We start from the raw sequence: 20132 nt of genomic DNA on the forward strand, positions 1-20132 counted from the left end.
TTTTTGTGAAGGAGGTAGGCTGCCAGGAAGATGCTGCGGTCAGTATGGAGAGAAGCAGAAGTGGCTATGATGAGAATGCAGCTTCTGGCGCCGCTGGCACGGCCCTGGAAATGATGTGAACGTTGAGTATTTGAATTTCAAAAAGGATACGGTTGTACCAGATTCAGATAGTACCAAGGAAGGTGGAGTAGCAGATTCTAAGGGGTGTGAGGTGGTTCATGAGGGGGAGTCGGAGAATACGGTTACGCAGGTTTGTGGAGGTGTGAGAGGAGATCATGTGGAATGGGCTGGTACTTATGGTATGTATGACGAGGCCCATCAGGTGTGTTACAAGGCTGGGGCGTGTGTGGGTTATTGTAGAGGGGTGGGCTGGTCTTCAGTTGGCCCAATAGCAAATCAGAGGGTAGATGGGAGGTTGACTGTGTACGAAACACGCCTGCGAAGGGAGCCAGCTGTTGGGCTGGGCCAGGCTAGTCTACTGCATGCAACGGTCCATGGACCTCTCTCCATTGGGGGCAAGGCCGGGTCGGGTAGTCTTATGATCCGGCAGGTCCCACGAGATCTGGGTGATGCGGCGCAAATGGTAGGTTTGCGAGAGATGCTGGGGTGCCAAGAGGAGGAGGAACTTGAGGAGGGAGAGGTGAGGCACACAGCTAGGGGCTCGTTGGAGGATAGGATCCAGGTTTTGGAAGAGAAGGTGGAGGGAGTAGGGCCGACTGAGGAGGCTGGTGTTGAGTTGGATTGTGGCGGTGTAGCGCATGAGGGGACGAGGGTGGGGGAAGCAAATCGCCGGCAGATACAAGGGGCGCAGCACGGTGGTGGTGAGACCGGTCTCCACGATGATGGTTCCCAAACGAGTCTAAGCCGAAAAACGAGGAAGGGTGAAACCTCAGAAGCTAAAGGCAACACAGAGGGAGACATACTGGGGGTGGCTGCTAAAAGCGACGCCCGGGGGGGTGGAGCAGGGAATGAGCTGGGCCCAGGTGGTCATGTAGAAGGGGAGGAGTACAAGGGGACGCAGGGAGTACAGAGCCAGGAAAACCAAGCAACCTGGGCACTGGCTGTGGAATCGGGAGCGGTTTTATACGATGAGGAAGAAGACATTATGGCGATTCTACAAGCACAAAATGAGGAAATAGCGGCAAAGAGAAGGCTAGCGAAGCAGAAGGAAAAGGCGAGAAGGAGTCGGCCAAAAAATAAACAAAAGGTGAGCAAAACTTTATTTAAATGATTGTGGGCAGTTGGAATATTAGGGGGTGGAGGGGGGACGGTAAAATGAGCATGCTGAAGTCTTTGAAAAGTAAATATAAATTGAACATGTTGGGGTTGGTTGAAACAAAAAAAGAAGTGATTACTAAATATGAGGTTGCAAGGCTTTGGGGATCTAGTAATGCTGGTTGGGATTTTGTGGAAGCTGTAGGAACAGCGGGGGGTCTGTTATTAATTTGGGATGATGGAGTGTTTCAAGTCCGTCACAGATATAAAGGTGAGAGGTGGCTGTGTGTTGAAGGCATCTTAACAAGGACCAACTTTTACTGTGCTTTTTGTTTGGTGTACGGGGCGCATGGGAGGGAGGCAAAGAGGGGGGTGTGGGAGGAACTGAGTTATGTGGCAGGGCTGTGTCAGGTTCCGTTCTGTTTTATGGGGGACTTTAATGAAATTTTACAAGTTGGGGAGCGTAAAGGAGTTACTAGCTTGCCGGCATCATCGGAAGAGTTTAAGGGATGGGTGCATGACATGCAGTTGATTGATTTGCCTCTTACGGATAGGAAGTTTACATGGTTTAGGGGGCGGTCCTGTAGTCGGATTGATAGAGTGATGGTGACTATTGAATGGACTGAGCAGTTTCCGGATATTAGGATAAAGGGTGGCCCAAGGGGGCTATCCGATCACTGTCCATTGATATTGGACGGGACAAGATTCAGAGGGGCACCTCGACCGTTCAGAAGTCTGGATTCCTGGTTTACGCATGAGGGGTTTCTAAGAATGGTAAAGGACGAATGGCAAAGCCTCGGAGAAGCGCAGTTCACGTGCAAACTGAGGGCTTTAACAGAACCATTGCGGAAATGGCACAAGGAGAACTTCAGGGACATGGATAAGAGACTTATGAGGTTTGAGGAGGAGCTTACCAGGCTAGACAATTTAGTCAGTGATGGAATTTATGATGGTACAACAGAGGCTCGACGGAAGGCGCTTGTGAGCTTTTGTTCAAAATGGTACATTAGAAAGGAATTGCACTGGAAACAGATGTCTCGATCTAAGCATGCTGCAAACATGGATAAGAATACCAGATACTTTCATAACATTGCCTCAGCCAGAAGACGGAATAACAGGATCGACGCACTAATGATACATGGAAGACTTGTGCGGAATCAGGCGAGAATAAAAGGTGCGATTCGAGGATTCTATAAGGAGTTATATAGACAAGAATATGTTCCGAGGATTGGAATCAGGGATGGCTTAGTAAAGTGTATCCATAGGGCTGAGGCTGAAGCTTTAGAAGCAATGCCAACGGAGGAGGAAATCAAGGAGGCTGTGTGGGACTGCGAATCTTCCAAGGCCCCAGGGAGTGATGGGTATAACATGAACTTCATAAAGAAATGCTGGGAGGACATTGGGCGGGATTTCATTGCTGCGGTATTGGGGTTCTTTCAAAGTGCGAAGATGCCAACGGATGCCAATGTCACTTGGGTGACACTAGCTCCAAAGTTTGAAGGTGCAAAGGAGGTGAAGGATTTTCGGCCAATTAGTATGGTGGGGTGTGTGTATAAAGTGATTTCGAAGGTGTTGGTGAGAAGAATGCGAGCTGTGATGCCGGGGTTGGTCGGAGAGACTCAGACTGCGTTTGTTAAGGGAAGGAAAATTCATGATGGCGCCCTCATAGCCTGCGAGACGGTTCATTGGTTGAAGACCCGGAAAAAGACAGCAGCCATTATCAAACTGGATTTTCAAAAGGCCTATGACAGAGTGCGATGGAGTTTTGTTGACATTGTGCTCCAGAAAATGGGCTTTGGCCAAAGATGGAAGAGTTGGGTGAAGGAGGGTGTTACTACGGCTACCATGGCAGTCTTGGTGAATGGGTCACCGTCTAAGCCATTCAAGATGGAGAGGGGACTAAGACAAGGGGACCCGCTTTCTCCACTGCTGTTCGTTTTAGTGGTTGATGTTTTGCATCGGATGTTGGGGGAAGCTGTCAGGAACGGACGCATTGCTCCACTGCTGGTAGGGGGAGATCATATTGAACTGTCACACTTACAGTTTGCGGATGACACTATCTTGTTCTGCCCGCCGGAGACTGAAACAATTGTTAACTATAAGAGACTGTTGCGGTGCTTTGAGTTGATGTCGGGGCTGAGCATCAATTTTGAAAAATCAAATCTGATATCGGTGAACTGTGAGCAAAGATGGATTGATCAGGCATGTGGAATACTGGGATGCCAGCAAGCTGCTCTACCGGTAAGATACTTGGGAATTTCTTTAGGTGCAAATCCGCGGCTAGTAAAGACTTGGAAACCAATCATTGATAAGGTGGAACAGAAGCTTAGCTTGTGGAAAGCGAAGGTGTTGAATAAATCAGGGAAGCTGGTCCTTATCAAGTCGGTACTGAATAGTCTTCCCATATATTATCTTAGTCTGTACAAGATGCCGAAAGCCGTGGCAGACAAGCTGATCACTCTACAACGGAACTTTATGTGGTGTAAGGAGAATGGTAACTCTGGTATACCTATGGTTAAGTGGGAGCTAGTACAGGCTCCAAAAAAGGTGGGGGGCTTGGGGGTTGGTGATGCAATGCTAAGGAACACAGCGCTCCTGTTTAAGTGGTGGTGGCGGTTTTCAAAGGAGGATTGCCCGCTGTGGAAGAAGATTGTTTGTTCGTGTAACAAGTTGAACCCGAATGTAATGTTGGCAACTCAGCCTTTACAAGTAAAAGGAGGGCCTTGGAGGGACATCTGTCAGCTGAATATAAAAGAACCGCGGATTCGGGATAAAATGGTAAGTGGACTGGCAATGGAAATAGGCAATGGTATGCAAACCCGATTTTGGGAAGATAACTGGATTCAAGGGGGTGTTCTCAAAGGGAGTTATCCGAGACTATACTCTATCTCAAGCCAGCAAGGACTTCTAATTGGGGACTGTGGCTTTTGGGATGGGCTTGATTGGATTTGGAATTTCCAATGGAGGAGGGAGTTGTTCCAATGGGAGCTAGAACTTGTCAATCAGCTGCATGAGAGGTTAAGGCCAGTGAGGTTGTCATCAGGTCGGGAGGACAGCGTGGTCTGGAAGTTTGACAATAAAGGTGTTTTCTCTACTCGTTCTGTGATACAGGCTATACAAGCGGAGACTCTTTCGGCTGAAATAACGAGTTATAGTTTCACGAGCTCCGTTTGGAAAGGTTTTGTTCCTCCGAGGATTGAGCTATTTGGGTGGTTTGTGCTAGTTGATCGAGTTAACACCAAGGAGCGGCTGGGTAAAATAGGAGTCAACATTCTGGGGGATAGTTTATGTGTAATGTGTACTAAGGAATTAGAATCTGCTGAGCATTTATTCCTTAGGTGTGAGGTAGCTTGGCAGGTGTGGTGTAAGTGGTTGAGGTCACTAGGTAGAGCATGGGTGATCCCTGGAACCATTAGGGAAATGTTTGAAAGCTGGCATGGCTTGCATAATAGACAACAAGGGCAGCAGATGTGGATGACAGTGTTCTTTGCAGTTATTTGGAACATCTGGTTGGAACGGAATGCACGAATCTTTAAGAATACAAGAGCAAGCCTGGAGGTAATCCACACAAAGACGGTGATGAGCTATACAGAATGGCGTGGTGGTGATTCTGGGGGAGGCTGTTGATAGGTCTGGGGTGTTAGGTGTTGGTTTGGTTGGTAGCTCGTTGTGTGTCTTCTTCTTTATTTTATGCTCCACTTTAATGTGTTGAGCTTTCTATGTTTCAAAAAAAAAGAATATGAAAGAAACAACGGATTTTATATTTAGACGAACTTATTTAAAGTTCGCTGAGGAGGTTGACAAATTTCACATAATCCATAAAATTCGTCAGTAATTAAAACGACTAAAATACTAGTTTACCAGAACCATCACATGCATGGTTGCACTATGTTGTACATGCTCATCTTCAATTCAATATTGCATTACCCATAAATATGGCAGCAGTGGCAAGTTGTTAGCGGATGGTTATGGAAGAAATTGTGACGTCGGGGAGAAGAAAAAATAAGTGAGAAACAATAAATAAATAAATAAAATGTCACAAGATTATCAAAATTTATTATGTTTAGTTATTAATTAATTATTAATATTTAAAAATATAAAAAATATGTACGTTATTAGATTATTAGAGTAAAATAATTAAAATTAAAAAAATTTTATATTAAAGACTAAAAGAATTGAATTGATCAGTAATAATAAAAAAAATTTAAAAATAATAAATTAGTTTGATTAGGTAGTTAATAGGGATAGCAATCAGGCTTAGTCTACTCTTCTTCTTTTCTGCTTAGTGAGGTAGTCTTAAATTCTTCTCTTATCTTATCTAATTTGCCAATTCTTTTTTATTTTTTAAATTTTTATTAATAAATTATTAAATATTAAATAATATATAATTTTTACAACTATTTTAATAAATTTATAATTTTTAATAATATAAAAAATTATAATTTTAAATTTTATAAACATTAAAGTCTTTATAATTCTAAATATGCAATAAACATAATTATTAACTAAATTTTTTAAACCAAAATAATAAAACCAATATTATAAAAAATAAAATATTATCCAAAACATATAATTAAACATCATTAAATATCTAACCAATTAACATAGAATATAATTCAAATTATAACTTCACATTTTCAATTACATAAAAATCGATCGATTCCACGAAAAAATTTGTCCCAACTTAAATCCCTCAAAACCATGACAATTTTAAATTGATAAAGTATGAGGAGTCAATGTATGTATTATACAATGTGTACAATGAAGATTAAATTGTAATTAAAATCAAATCATAGTCAATTAATTAATTTTTGAATAGTTTCTAATTTTAAATTTGAAACAAATTAAAATTGCAATCAGTTATATCAACACACATACCCTCTCTATATATGGTCTTACCCTCTCTCTCCCTTTCTTCTCGGTTCTTCCCGCCGTGCGCAGAGGTCACCCACCACCGTTACCTTCCGATCGTGTGTGTTGTTCTCGCCGCACCGCACCATCACAGCGACTCCAACTAGCACCTTTCTCACCGCCATGTGCAAAAGCCACCCACCACCGGTACATTACGTTCGTGTGTGTTATTCTCGCTGCACCGCAGCAACTCCAACCAGAACCATAACTGGATGTTCGTTGCAGTATGTATCTGGATGGTTAATTTATTAAACAAAATAAATGGTCATTCTACGTATATGATACCACTTATTGCTTACATGATTATCTTTACGCATAAATATCGGATGTTGTTGTCTACGTATAACTGGATGTTCACAATTATTGTACGCATGGATGGTTGGTTTAGGAGGTTTGATTCTGCAATTTGCGTGGGCGACGATCACTGTTCCAGTTCACGCGGCGCTGCATAGGTCGGATGTTCAGTTGTTTCAGGTGCGAAACAGTTCCTTCCCGCCCTTCCCGCAATAGGAGTAGGCGCGCGAAAGCTAGGCGATGCAATCCGGGTTAGGGTTAAGGGACGCGCCAGGTCACGCCGGTTCGTAGCAGTGAGATGCAACTTGCATTGCAGCGCATACGTCAGGGTGTGGATGGGGGTTTTGCGGAGCGAAGGAGGGGGGTTCGGGAGACTAGGAAAACGATGAGTGTAGAAGAATTAATGATGGATAAATTTGAATTAGCTAGGGGTAAATTGGTGGTCAATAACACAAAATTGAACAGGCTATGGTATTAGGGTAAATAAGGATTACTTTGCATTTTTAATATCAACAATGCTAGGAAACCAAGAGGGTACTAGCCAAAAATCAGCCAAATGCCTATAGATAAATTTAAAACATCTACGTAGATGGTACTTATTCTAGGCATTAGGATGTTTCTTCTACTAAGTATTAGAATGTTTCTTTTTCATACTAAATAGATGTTTTTTATATATTTTTGAATGATTTACTGCAACCGTAGAGAAAAAGTGAATTCGGAAGAGATTTCACCGTGATTCTAGCCAAGAATATCTCAATATATCTCTTCACACTTGAATTTGACATTAAAACTAATTAATAACAAATATTTTAATATATAAATAAATAAAATTAATTAAAATTATTATAAATAATTAAGTTATTTAATTTTTGGCTGATCACTTGTTCCATATACTTTTTCTTTTAATATTGTTTTTCCAGTGGGACTTTTAAATTTTCAGTTTACTCGTATTTTTTAACGAATTATGGGATCCGGGGCAACGAGTTTTAAGCCCGTCTATCAGCCTTAATGAATTAATGATTGTTGTCTGATTCTTTGTTTGTTTTTTAAGTGTGTTTGAAAAAGAAAATATTAGAAAAGTGATGAATTGGGTCCCTACTTAGGCCTGGCAGCATGGACCCTATTCGCGGGTATCCAACCCGGTCGGGTAGGGTTGCCAATCCGATCCGCTGCGGGTAGGGTGCGGGTTGAGTATAATATGTGTTATATATGTTTAAAAATGTTACATATGGGAGTTGAACCAAGGACCTTAAGCATGTGCAAAAAATTTTTAGCCACTGAACTAAGGATACTTTTGTTATCTATGAGATATTTGTGTCATTATAATATTTTTTTTGTCAACCCGCGGATAGAGTCGGATACCCGCGGGTTGAGCGCGGGTAGGATTAGGGTTGGATATTTCTCAACCCGCAAATAGGATAGGGTTAAGTGTTAATCAAAAACTCAACCCGCGGATAGGACTAGGGTTGGGTTCAAACCCTACCCTATCCTACCCATTGCCACCCCTATCCCTACTCCATAGTGGGTCTTAAAGTTAAAGCTGGTACCTTAGACCCTTACTCCGTTATAAATACCCTCACTCTTATCATCAACCAACACCTACAACTTCTTAAAAAACATAACTTGATAGCAGTTACCTTCTTAATTATGAAGAACGACGCCATTGTTCTTTACCCAGCTCTCGATAGAGGCCATTTCCTTTCCATGCTTGAGCTTGCAAACCTCATTGCCACTCACCACCCTTCCCTCTCCATCATCTTCCTCATTTCTACACCACCGACACCCACCACCATCCAAAAACAATGTCTCTCCGCCCTCTCCACCGCTGCGACCTCCATCACCTTCCTCCACCTCCCTCCAGTCACTCTCCCCGCCGACCTCCACCCACACATCCTCTGCATCGAACTCTCTCGCCGCAGCAACCACAACCTTCACCAACTCCTCCACTCCATTTCCAAAACCTCCACCATCAAAGCCATTGTTTTGGACTTCATGAACTCCACCGCCGCTACGCAAGTCACCAACAGGCTCAATATCCCTACCTACTTTTACTTCACTTCATGTGCTTCCTCTCTCTCCACTATCCTTCATTTTCCAACTCTTCACGAAACCACCACAACATCCTTCAAGGATTTTCCCATGCAGATTCAAATTCCTGGGCTACCCAGAATTTCTACCGATGACTACCCCGATTTAACTAAGGATCGTGAGAGTAGCATTTACCGTGTTTTCCTTGACATATCCAAGACCATGAGAGACAGCGATGGGATCATCGTCAACACCTGCGACGCCATTGAAGCAAGAGCTATAAGAGCTTTGAGTAACAAAGAAATGAATAACAAGACACCAGAACTATTCTGCATCGGACCCATGATTTCTGTTGGGAATAAATCACCATTCCCCCTTGAGAAAACACCTTTGACAGAGAAATAAAATAGACACAATCACAACACAAGAATTTAACGTGGAAACTCCAATTACCGGAGAAAAAACCACGGCCGTTGTCAAATGACAACCAGAGAATATCACTATGTGAAAATTGTTACAACACATAGACTTCTTTCTCTCACCGGCACCCCAGTACACCCACACTCTCTCAAAGCAAATATCTAACTACACCTCACAACACTCTCTAATCAAAGAGTACAGAGGAAAAGAAAAATCAGATACAAGCTTAAAGTGTTTCTGACTGGTGCAAAAACAAATGAAGAACTTAGCCTCATATTTATAGCTTAGGCCACCCACTCCATTTGCTATCCTGAGCAATGTGGGACTAATTCAACCAAATCCTAACAATCTCCACCTTGATTGAAATAGTCACACATCTTCAGCTTCCATTGTCAACACCGACAATTCTTTGCTGCCATTGTCTATACCGACAATCATAGTTCAGAGAACTATCATACTCCACCATGAAAGTATACTCACTTGGAATTAGACCACTCCAAGAATTTCGCCTTGGTACAGATCGAAACCTTGCTGAAATTCATGGTGCAACTTCCAAATTGGCTTTTCCTGGAAGTTCTTCAGCCATCGACCTAACTCCGCCACACACCTTGCATCTCAACGCCAACCAATGCCCGTGTGCAATTGTGGACCCGATTGCCACAACTTATCCTTATCCATGGCAGTGCGGTAATACCATGAGGATACTTCTTGTCTTCTAGAGAACATCATCTTCTCTCATAGAGAGAGCAACCAGAGATCTTCTCCTTCAACGCCTTGTGCAAACCTGATTGTATCAACACATCCTTGACTTGTACTTGCCACAAGCCAAAATTGATTCTTCCATCAAATTTCTCTATTTCAAGCTTCACAGCACTTGAATATCCTGACATTGTTGCAACCGTATACTGGAATATTATAACTCAACTGTAGACCGTGCACTAGGAAGGGTCCCCAGGAAAGAGAGGTGGGTCACAATGGACACACTTAAATACCAAGTCTTTCCTTAGCCAGAACCTTTTCCAAACTGCACTCTCACAGAGTCACACTGCCTTCCAGCAACAACAACAGCAACCAAAGATCAACCTCAAGCCACAGGACAAAATTCTTTTCTGATGTGGAAGGTCAGACTAGGCTGCAACCACAGAGCATACTAAGAATAAATCCCACCGAACCGAAGCTCTGATACCACTTGTTGGGAATAAGACACAATTCCCCCTTGAGAAAACACCTTTGACAGAGAAATAAAATAGACACAATCACAACACAAGAATTTAACGTGGAAACTCCAATTACCGGAGAAAAAACCACGGCCGTTGTCAAATGACAACCAGAGAATATCACTATGTGAAAATTGTTACAACACATAGACTTCTTTCTCTCACCGGCACCCCAGTACACCCACACTCTCTCAAAGCAAATATCTAACTACACCTCACAACACTCTCTAATCAAAGAGTACAGAGGAAAAGAAAAATCAGATACAAGCTTAAAGTGTTTCTGACTGGTGCAAAAACAAATGAAGAACTTAGCCTCATATTTATAGCTTAGGCCACCCACTCCATTTGCTATCCTGAGCAATGTGGGACTAATTCAACCAAATCCTAACAATTTCGAACACGTGCGAGAATGATGAGAAAGGGTGCCTGAGTTGGCTCGACTCGCAGCCGAGTCAGAGCGTGGTGCTGCTGAGTTTTGGAAGCTTGGGAACGTTCTCGAAGAAGCAGTTGAAGGAGATAGCTATGGGGTTGGAGAAGAGCAAGCAGAGATTCTTGTGGGTGGTGAGGGGTGAAGCTGAGTCAGATAACTCGGAACCGAGTCTGAACGAGTTGTTGCCGGAAGGGTTCTTGGAGAGAACAAAGGAGAAGGGAATGGTGGTTAAGGATTGGGCCCCACAGGCAGCGATACTGAGTCATGACTCGGTGGGTGGGTTTGTGACTCACTGCGGTTGGAACTCGATCTTGGAGGCTGTTTGTGAAGGAGTGCCAATGGTGGCGTGGCCTCTTTATGCAGAGCAAAAGATGAACAGAGTGATTATGGTGCGAGAAATGAAGGTTGGTTTGGAGGTGAAGGAGGATAAAGATGGGTTCGTGAGTGCAAGTGAGTTGGAGGAGCGAGTTAATGAGTTGATGGACTCGGACAGAGGGAAAGAGATTCGACAGAGAATCTTCAAGATGAGAATCGGTGCTGTGGAAGCAAAGGATGAAGGTGGATCTTCTCGTCTTGCTTTGAACAGGTTGGTTCAGCTTTGGAAGTCAACTTGAAGTGTTAAAATAAGTAGTTGACTATTTACATAAGAGAAAGTTATCTTTGTGTAATCATCTATTAAATAATTTAGTCAAATAACTCAAGTTATCTAGCCATTTTCAATTATCTTTATCCTCAACCGTGAAAATATGTTTAGTTGCCAGTGTTGTGTTGTTCTTGTATATTCAAAGGGCTCAAGTTTAAGTTATTATGAGACTAATAGAAGGGTTTTCTTCAAGGTATCTTTTAATTTCATAGATAAATTCGTCCGTAAATTATCTAATGAATTATTGTTTACACAATGCGGGATTAATCTGCTTTTTGTGCTCATTTCAGCTCCACCCTAGTCATTAAATACATACCTTGTGTGACATCTCATGCAAACACAAGCACTTCAAATTAATGGAGGATGAATGCATATACATACATCATTGATTTTAGAGGAACATGTTGTGTTCTAATAGCTAGGGTCAACCATGTGTTTGCATCATAGGATCTTTATTAGTGAAGACTTTTTTATGTCTTACCCAGTATAATGAAGGACAGCAACCAACACGGTAAACCGTCGCCACCATTAACGTCTATGTAATGTAATAAATAATGGTCCTACGATAACTAATATTTGTTACATTATTAAAGAAGAAGAAGAAGAAATATGGGTGATCACGAATGGAATTGAATATGATCAAAATTTTGATTCGATCTGCACTAAAATTATTGGATTGGATCGAATTTAATATTCTCAGTTCTTTGCGGATTCGATCGGATATCAGATATATCTGTCAAACACAAAAAATATTTTTAAAATTTATTTTATTAAAAAAATTCAATAAAATTCATTTTATTAAATATATTTATTCTTAAAATAATATTAAAAATATATTTTTTAAATAATAAATTAAAATAACACAACATATATAATAATTGTTAGTTAAAATAAAATTAAAAAATATTTTTTTATTTTTTTTATTTTTGTGAATACGCAAATATGCATATACTTATACAAAATCTGTAATTTAATTCTATTAATGTACGGATCAGATATCTTATAGATCTGATCTATATCCATATTTTTTAAATTGAATTCGAATAAACAATTCCAATAAACACGGCAAATTTGATGCATGAACACACCCAAAAGAGAAAAATAAAAGATATACGCTTTATGGCTCCCAATGGTCCCTCCTTGTGGTAAATTATTAGGCCGAATTTATATCTGCCTTCAATTTTTATATTTATTATTTAGATTTAAGTAATCTGTATCCTAAAAAACACATGTGAAGAGTATAATAATAAAAACATTTGCATTTTTAATATGTTTAAGGTATTAAAATATAAAAGACAATTTTTAATAACTTTTAGTCAAATTTAATTTTTTTATAGTGCTTTTAAAATGTATTTTTAAAACATAAATTAGCAAAATTCTATTTTTTTTAGAATTTTCTTTATTAAAAGTAAGAAAACCGGAAATATATAAAAACAAAAATTAATATGTCTTGTTTGCATATTATTTCACGGCATATATGTACGTCCGTTTCACTGATTTTTTTTTTTTTTTGTATCGTATCTAGCATGCTTTGCTTTACGAATATTTGACTTGTGAACTAATAATTAGTTTCTTCTAGAAATCTAATACCAAAAAAAAAAAGTTTCTTCTAGAAATCTGTGAAATCGCTAACCATATGTAATAATGGGAGTCTTCTTGTGAGCAATATTGTTAGTGTAGGGTATGAGAATTCGGTTGTTGTCACTTGTCACCAAGCTCCATAACATGTTCCCATATTGAATGCACTTATTAGGCTCGCAGCCGCTACAGAATGGTGTGGGGTTTGGCAGCTAAAATAAATGAAAATAATGTCAATAAATATTGAACTAGTTAAAGTGTGGTATATAGTGGAGAATAGTTGTAGAAGAGTTGTTGGAGACGGAACAAATATATCTTTTTGGAATAATAAATGGATATCGAATGAAAACTGTCTTGTTAGAGCTGCCATCAATCCAATTTCAACAGGAAGAGAGGCAGATTTGGTTATAGATTATGTGGACAATCAATGAGATTGGAAATTGAATGACTTATATACATTCATCACTCCTTCTATTATTGATAAAATCAGAGCTATTCCTTCCTCTACTAGTAACTTGAAAGACTCGTTGTATTGGACCCAGTCTTCGAGTAGGCAATTCACAATCGCTTCAGCTTATAGAATGCTAGCTGAGTGGGATGCAAATGATAATGTAGACAGATGGATGAAAATTTGGAAATGGAAGGGCCAGAGAGAATAAAGGTCTTTATATAGCAACTGTTACATGGTAAAATTCTAACACCTAGCAGAAGAGTCTCTATGATGGAAACTAACCCTAATTGTCATCATTGTCAGCATCAATCCGAAACTATCTTGCATGTGATAAGAGACAGTCCAAGAGCTGCGATTATATGGGTGAAGCTCATCAACCCCGCGGCTGCAGCCCTGTTTTTTAACATCAACTTTTAAGGATGGATAGAATTAAACTTGCAAAATTTCATTAGTAAGTCTCCATCTGAGTGGATAGATGAGTTTTTTGTCTCTTGTTGGATGATATGGAAGTGGAGAAATTTTGAGGTTTTCTCTCCTTTTGTAAGACCCAAAAACGCTGTTGAAGTGATTAGGAATTCCCTCAATAATTACAGGAAAGCCTATGAAATGCACAATAAATAGAATCAAAAATCAGGAAGGCATATGGACGCCCCCTCTTATTGGGTGGGTAAAATTGAATACTGATGGTGCAGTTTTAAAAACGAAAAATATGGCCAGGTGTGGTGGTCTAATCCAAACATGGAATGGGGAGTGGATTGTAGGCTTTCAAATAAAGGTAGGCAATAGTCAAGTTTTTTAAACGGAGATGTGAAAAATTTTTTATGGTTTACAAACAGCTTGAGACTTAAAAATAAGGAAAATTATTGTTGAAACAGATTTCCTAAAAGTTTGCCAAACAGATCATGAAAGGAGAATCTTATAGCCAGTACAATTCTCTTCTAAGAAAAATTTAAGACCAACTGACGAAATCTCGGAAAATTAAAGCTCTGCATATTTTCAGGAAAGGCAACACATGTACCGACTGGATGGCTAAGCATAGTTTGAACAAACCATTTGGATATAGTTTTATTGATATGTTAGAATAAATAATTTTATTAACCCAAATCATCCATATTAAATCACTAAAATATCTCATAATGCAGAAGCGTACCTTTACTTATATTGCCCATAAACAAATTAAAAAATTAAAATAATTTCTTTACATGATAAACCTGAACCAAATTTAAAGATCTTCATGGAGCAAAATTGAAAGGCCTCGAGACCCACTAGTCAATTTATTTAGTTTAATTCTTTCTTGTTTTGGGCCTAGGCCCATTAGATTACCAAATAAATATTGAATTTTGGCAAGGGAAAGTACATTTTCTGGGAAATTTTTGTGATAATATTCAGCGTATAAATATATTTCAATTTTTAAGGTGACACTTCAAGCATCATTTTAAAAAAGATTATTAATATTAAAATTAGGCTTAATTATTCTGTTAATCTCTATAGTTTCACGAAATTTTTAATTAGGTCTCTACACTTTTTTTTCTTTTTAATTAAGTCTTTGCACCAATTTTTTTTAATTAGTCCCTACACTTTTTTTTTCCTTTTATTTAGGTCTCTATACCAATTTTTTTTTATTTGGGTCCCTATAAAATTAAGCCAATTACTACTAAAAAAAACTTAATTGAAAAAAAAATTTAGTACAAAGACCCAATTAACAAGAAAAAAAATATAAGAACCTAATTAAAAATTTTACGAAACTATAAAAACTAACAGAGTAATTAAACCTTAAAATTAATAGTCATGTTTTATTGTTGTAGTTCGGTAATTCACATTATTTTACTCGGTATATCAAGAAGTTACTAGCTAATGAATACATTGAAAAATAAGATTAAAATCATATAAGGATAAAAATTATATGTATTTTTGTCTATCACTTTACATAAAAATGTCACACTTTACTCCCATTGTTTGGAAGAGGCTATGATGCTATGACTTTTTTTTTTTTTTTTTTTTTTGGTGTCTAAACAAGGAAAGAAACAAAGCAAAAACTATCCTAAATCCGAGCGGATGATTCGTTGAAGATCAACACAAGGCTCAGACCAAATAACATGATTAGAGTTATTCTTGGCACTATATTTAGCCATCCAATCCGCAGCTCTATTTGCTTCTCGGGACACCCATTCAACGTGAACAAGCCAAGGACGAGATAAAAGCTCCTGAATCTTGTGAACCAAATCTGTTACTTCAGATGAATACCCACTTGTAAGCTCATGCATGATGGGCAGAATGTCAAGGCAATCCGTTTCACATATAATATCCCTCAAACCGCAATCCCAAGCTAAAACCAGCCCCCTCCAAGCAGCAAATAATTCACATCTGATTATAGACCAAGGGGGAATGCTTCCAGAGCAGCCCGAGATCCAATCTCCCTTAGAATCTCTAATAATACACCCAAATCCCGCTAAATTTGAATCCATATACAAGCTTGCATCACAATTAACTTTAAAACTATTACCTACCGGTGGTTCCCAACACAGGCAATTTCGGAGAGACCTAAAGGCATTGCTTCGATTCCTGTAAACCTGTAAGTCCTTGGCGGTAATTCTGGCCAAGGCAACAACCTTGTGGTCTGTCCAAGGGTTGTCAGTATTGAATATGTCATTGCACCTATGTCTCCATACCCACCAAAGTCCTGCACCAAAGGACGCCTCATTGTTAGCCAAGGCCTTCCGAAACCACTCTTCAAGAGCAGTACCAGTCGTCGAGTCCAGGATACTAGGATCCAACATATACCAAATTGCCTTTGATCGTTCACAGTCTCTAAGGCAATGCTCCATAGTCTCCTGCGCCTTGTTACATCTCTTACACATATCTGAAGAAGCTAAATGCCGCTTGAATCGAAAGGTCTCAGTTGGTAGAGCATCATGTAAGCCAAGCCACATAGTAAATTTGAACTTCTCTGGAATGTTTGTGTTCCACAACCAGTTCCAATTACTATTGGCATTCCAATTTAATGCTTTCTTTAATAACCATCTGTAACCCTCCCTTGCACTATACTTTTTTGATGCTGCAGGCCACCACTCCCACTGTGGCTCCAACTCAGTCGAACTAGGATATCTCGGACCACAAATAAACTGCTTAATCTCATGCGGAATAGGCGTGGTAAGACTATCAACCTCCCAAGACACCCCTTTCCACAAGTCAGCCACCATGAAATCTGATTCAGAAATATGTACATAAGGAACAAGGTTGCAAAGTTTACCAAAAGGAGTCCACTCATCATACCAAACTGATTTGTGGACATCTCCAATATTCCAATGAAGCCCTTCCTTGAGATGCTCATAGGCACTAACAATGTTCTTCCAGGTAGCCGATGAAGAATTTCTACTGTTTCCGTTCATACCAGATTGATTCCTGAGATATTTATGCTTCAAAACCTGCACCCATAACTTCTCACTATTGTTTAGACAATCCCATACCAACTTTCCCAAAAGCGCCATGTTAGCACAGGAAGTATCCCTAATACCCAATCCTCCTGCCTTTTTAGGAGTTATGGCGACCTCCCACCTGACCAGAGGCAGCCCTTTTCCAGTCGCTTGGCCTTTCCACAAGAACTGTCTCATTAAGGAATCAATTTTATTACATGCATACTTCGGGAGAAGAGAAATTTGCATTTCATAAACTGGGATAGAGGTCATAACCGATTTAACAAGACAAAGCCTCCCTGCCTTATTTAGTAGGCGTCCTTTCCAACTGGAGAGCTTTCTCGAAATTTTTTCAATAACCTCCTGAGCCGTCTTCCTGGAAGCTCTGGCATGACTTAAATAAGAGGATATCTTCAGTTTTAACTTTAAAAAGACACTGAAAAATGTTTAAACAAAACATATAGCCATTTATATTCTATTCATTTAACACGACACGCCACTTATAAACCTGAATATACCACGCCACGGTCAACCATACAAAATATGTGAAAATCAATCCACTAATCAATAGACACTATAACCTACAATGAAGTGAACTTGTTATGTGATTAAGTTTAAAAGATGTTACAATAACCAAGTAGTGTATAAAAACCTTGTACACAAGGGACTGGTGCTTTCAAATTTCACCCCTATAACCTCCAGAACCAAAATAATCCTTTCTATTATTTGCAATTGCCATGCTCTTCTGATGTTCCAATTTGGGACAATCACGGATACGATGACCAAGACCACCACAGTAAGCACATCCCTTCACCCCACTTATGTCTGTGATTGCATCATTGTCTTCCATTGGATCATTCAGCTCAGCCAAAACTGGAGGTATTCTTTGTTTTGCTTCTTGCAAGAGGTGCTTCAAATCAAGCAATGTTGTCTCACTCTGGTTCTTGTTAATGAATGTTGTAGCTATACCGGTCTTGCCACATCTTCCTGTTCGACCAATCCTATGGACATAATTTTCAATTTCAGCTGGCATGTCGTAGTTGATGACATGCTGAATATCTGGAAAATCCAAACCTTTGGATGCAACATCAGTTGCTACCAACACATCTTTCTTTCCAGCCTTAAAAGCCGAAATCGCATTCTCTCTCTCTTCCTGATCCTTGCCTCCATGAATAGCCACTGCTTCCACTCCTTTCAAGAGAAGATATTCATGAATGTCATCGACATCAGCCTTATTCTCACAGAATATCAGAACAGGAGGTGGGGTTTTTTGAAGGCACTCAAGGAGATAAACGATTTTCGCCTCTTGCTTTACATACTCTACCTCTTGGATCACATCAAGATTTGCTGCCCCAGCCCGTCCCACATTGACAATAATAGGTTTCACCAAAGCACTTCTGGCGAAGTTCTGAATTTTTGTAGGCATAGTGGCAGAAAATAACAGAGTCTGCCTTTGAGCTTTGAAGTGATCAAAAACTTCTCTTATGTCGTCTTCAAATCCTAAATCTACCAATCGATCAGCCTCATCTAATGTTAAATACCTGCAATTATCAAGATTCATTTTCTTCTTGGCCAACATATCCTTCAATCTACCAGGAGTGGCAACAACAATATGGACACCCTTCTTCACAATCTCAAGCTGTGATCTCATATCCACTCCACCGATGCATAGCAAAGGCCTGAGCTCCGGATATCCAGCTTCCTTCAAAGGTATCAAGAACTGTTCAACCACTTCATAAGTCTGCCGAGCCAGTTCTCGTGAAGGACAAATTATCAAACCGAATGGACCTTCTCCAGGAGCAATAGGCATCATGATTTCCTCCTGCATTGCTACCATGATCATTGGCAGCACAAATACCAGGGTTTTTCCTGAGCCTGTGAAAGCAATCCCAATCATATCCCTCCCAGATAAGATAACAGGAAGGCCTTGCACCTGAATGGGTGTCGGTTGCACAATTCCCTTAGCTTTTAATTTCTTCAAAACCGGCTCAGGAAACCGCATATCCTTAAAATTCTTAATTGGAGGTGGGATATCTTCACCATCAACTATTATATGCCACTGCTTGCGAATCAAGTCACATTCTTTTTTAGACATCCTTCTCACCTGCAAAGGTGGCTTCCACCCGGTAAGCAATGGTTCTGTATAAGTAATCCCCTTAGCCAATTCACGAACAGACATAAGGGTCTTTCTATCTGACAAGTTCTCAATCATTTCCTTCTCTTGTTGAACAATCTGTTCTGTTGCACTAATCTCAGGCTGCTCTCGTTTCAACTGTGAAGCCTTAACTAGAAGACTGGGCTTAGTTTCAGCTACTCTTAGTTTCTCGAAATCAGCATCGGTGGCAGCAGATGCCTGACCCTTGCGCTGGAGAATCTTCTGAGCTTCCATGGCACGACGCTTGGCCACAGGCACATACTCAACATAATCGTCTTCTTCTTCCATGTTAGCTACCAATTTGACCTCAGAATAACAGTCCCTTTGATCCTAATAGCATTTCAAAGGAAAATTAAAACATAAAGCAAACAACAAAATTTTATAAACAAAGCAATCTTCACCACTTTAAGATCAACCAGAATTTTTTAGTTGCTTTTATTCAAGCTCACCAAAACCGTATTCCTTATAACTCCACAACAAATACACTCTCTTTTAACTTCCCATTCTTTTCTTCATCAAACTTAAAAAGTCCCACTCATAAATCATCATTTCCTTAGGAGACGCCAGAAATATGCATAAGCATCAAGCTACAAGTATCTCACGAGAAATAGAAAAGATTGCACAGATTACACAGAACAGATTGCACATTCAACAGAAAAAGAAAAGATAACACTAACATATCCAGAATATATTGCACCAATTTCGAATCCTTAAAAGCTCACCTGGACCACAAGGAAGAAGCGTTGATTGCGGCGGAGGGAAGGAGTCAGCAGCAAGCAACTCAGCCACCGACGAGGGAAGGAGTATGCAGAGGACTTTCAGCGGCGGCGACAGGGATGGCGTCGGACAGTGAGCGGCGGCAACAGGGACCGCGCTGGAGGAAGCAACGACGTCACGACGAATCGAGCTCGACGAGGACGAAGCACAGCAGCGATACCGAGGAAGACAGCCGGACGATGACAGCCTACGGCGGAGGGACAACGGCGGTCATCAGGCGCAGCTCAGCCTCCAGCTCTCGCATTTTCAATTTAGGGCTCCTTTCAATTTCAGCATCAGTTTCACAATTTACGTTCACATTCAGTTTAGTAACTCGATCTAATTGAGGAGGGGGATTAGGAGCTGGGGCAACATATCCGGGTCGGGTCTCTTTTCTGGCTTGGTTTTTTTTTTTGGACGGGGACCCGGGCCAACAAACTAGCCCAAGCCCAGTACAGAGATCCATGCCCCCCTAAACCGACCCGTTATGTCCCGAACCGACCCATTATCCAATGAAGAATCCTTCGATTGCCGCGAGAGTGAAACACTCAATTTCGCTCCTGCTCCTTCGTGGTTCCTTCACAGCAGGTAGCCGGCGACCTTATTTGATCTTGCATGGTT

At 40.3% G+C, this 20132-nt stretch overlaps 2 protein-coding genes across 2 annotated transcripts; one reads left to right on the plus strand and one right to left on the minus strand.

Moving 5' to 3' along the window:
* Positions 1–8000: 8000 nt before the first annotated feature.
* Positions 8001–11350, plus strand: LOC112802940 (UDP-glycosyltransferase 1-like). The gene is made up of 2 exons (XM_072236436.1): positions 8001–8792; positions 10475–11350. The coding sequence occupies exons 1-2, from the start codon at positions 8068–8070 to the stop codon at positions 11127–11129; spliced, it is 1380 nt and encodes a 459-aa protein (XP_072092537.1). The 5' UTR covers positions 8001–8067; the 3' UTR covers positions 11130–11350.
* A 5694-nt stretch (positions 11351–17044) lies between these two features.
* On the minus strand, positions 17045–19856 carry LOC112802941 (DEAD-box ATP-dependent RNA helicase 35). The gene is made up of 2 exons (XM_025846376.3): positions 19478–19856; positions 17045–19085 (listed from the first exon to the last, which is right to left on the minus strand). Exon 2 carries the CDS (start codon positions 19041–19043, stop codon positions 17277–17279), a length of 1767 nt encoding a protein of 588 aa, XP_025702161.1. The 5' UTR covers positions 19044–19085; positions 19478–19856; the 3' UTR covers positions 17045–17276.
* Positions 19857–20132: the final 276 nt, after the last annotated feature.

The sequence above is a fragment of the Arachis hypogaea genome, chromosome 5 (genome assembly GCF_003086295.3).
Source record: "Arachis hypogaea cultivar Tifrunner chromosome 5, arahy.Tifrunner.gnm2.J5K5, whole genome shotgun sequence".
Taxonomy (NCBI): domain Eukaryota; kingdom Viridiplantae; phylum Streptophyta; class Magnoliopsida; order Fabales; family Fabaceae; genus Arachis; species Arachis hypogaea.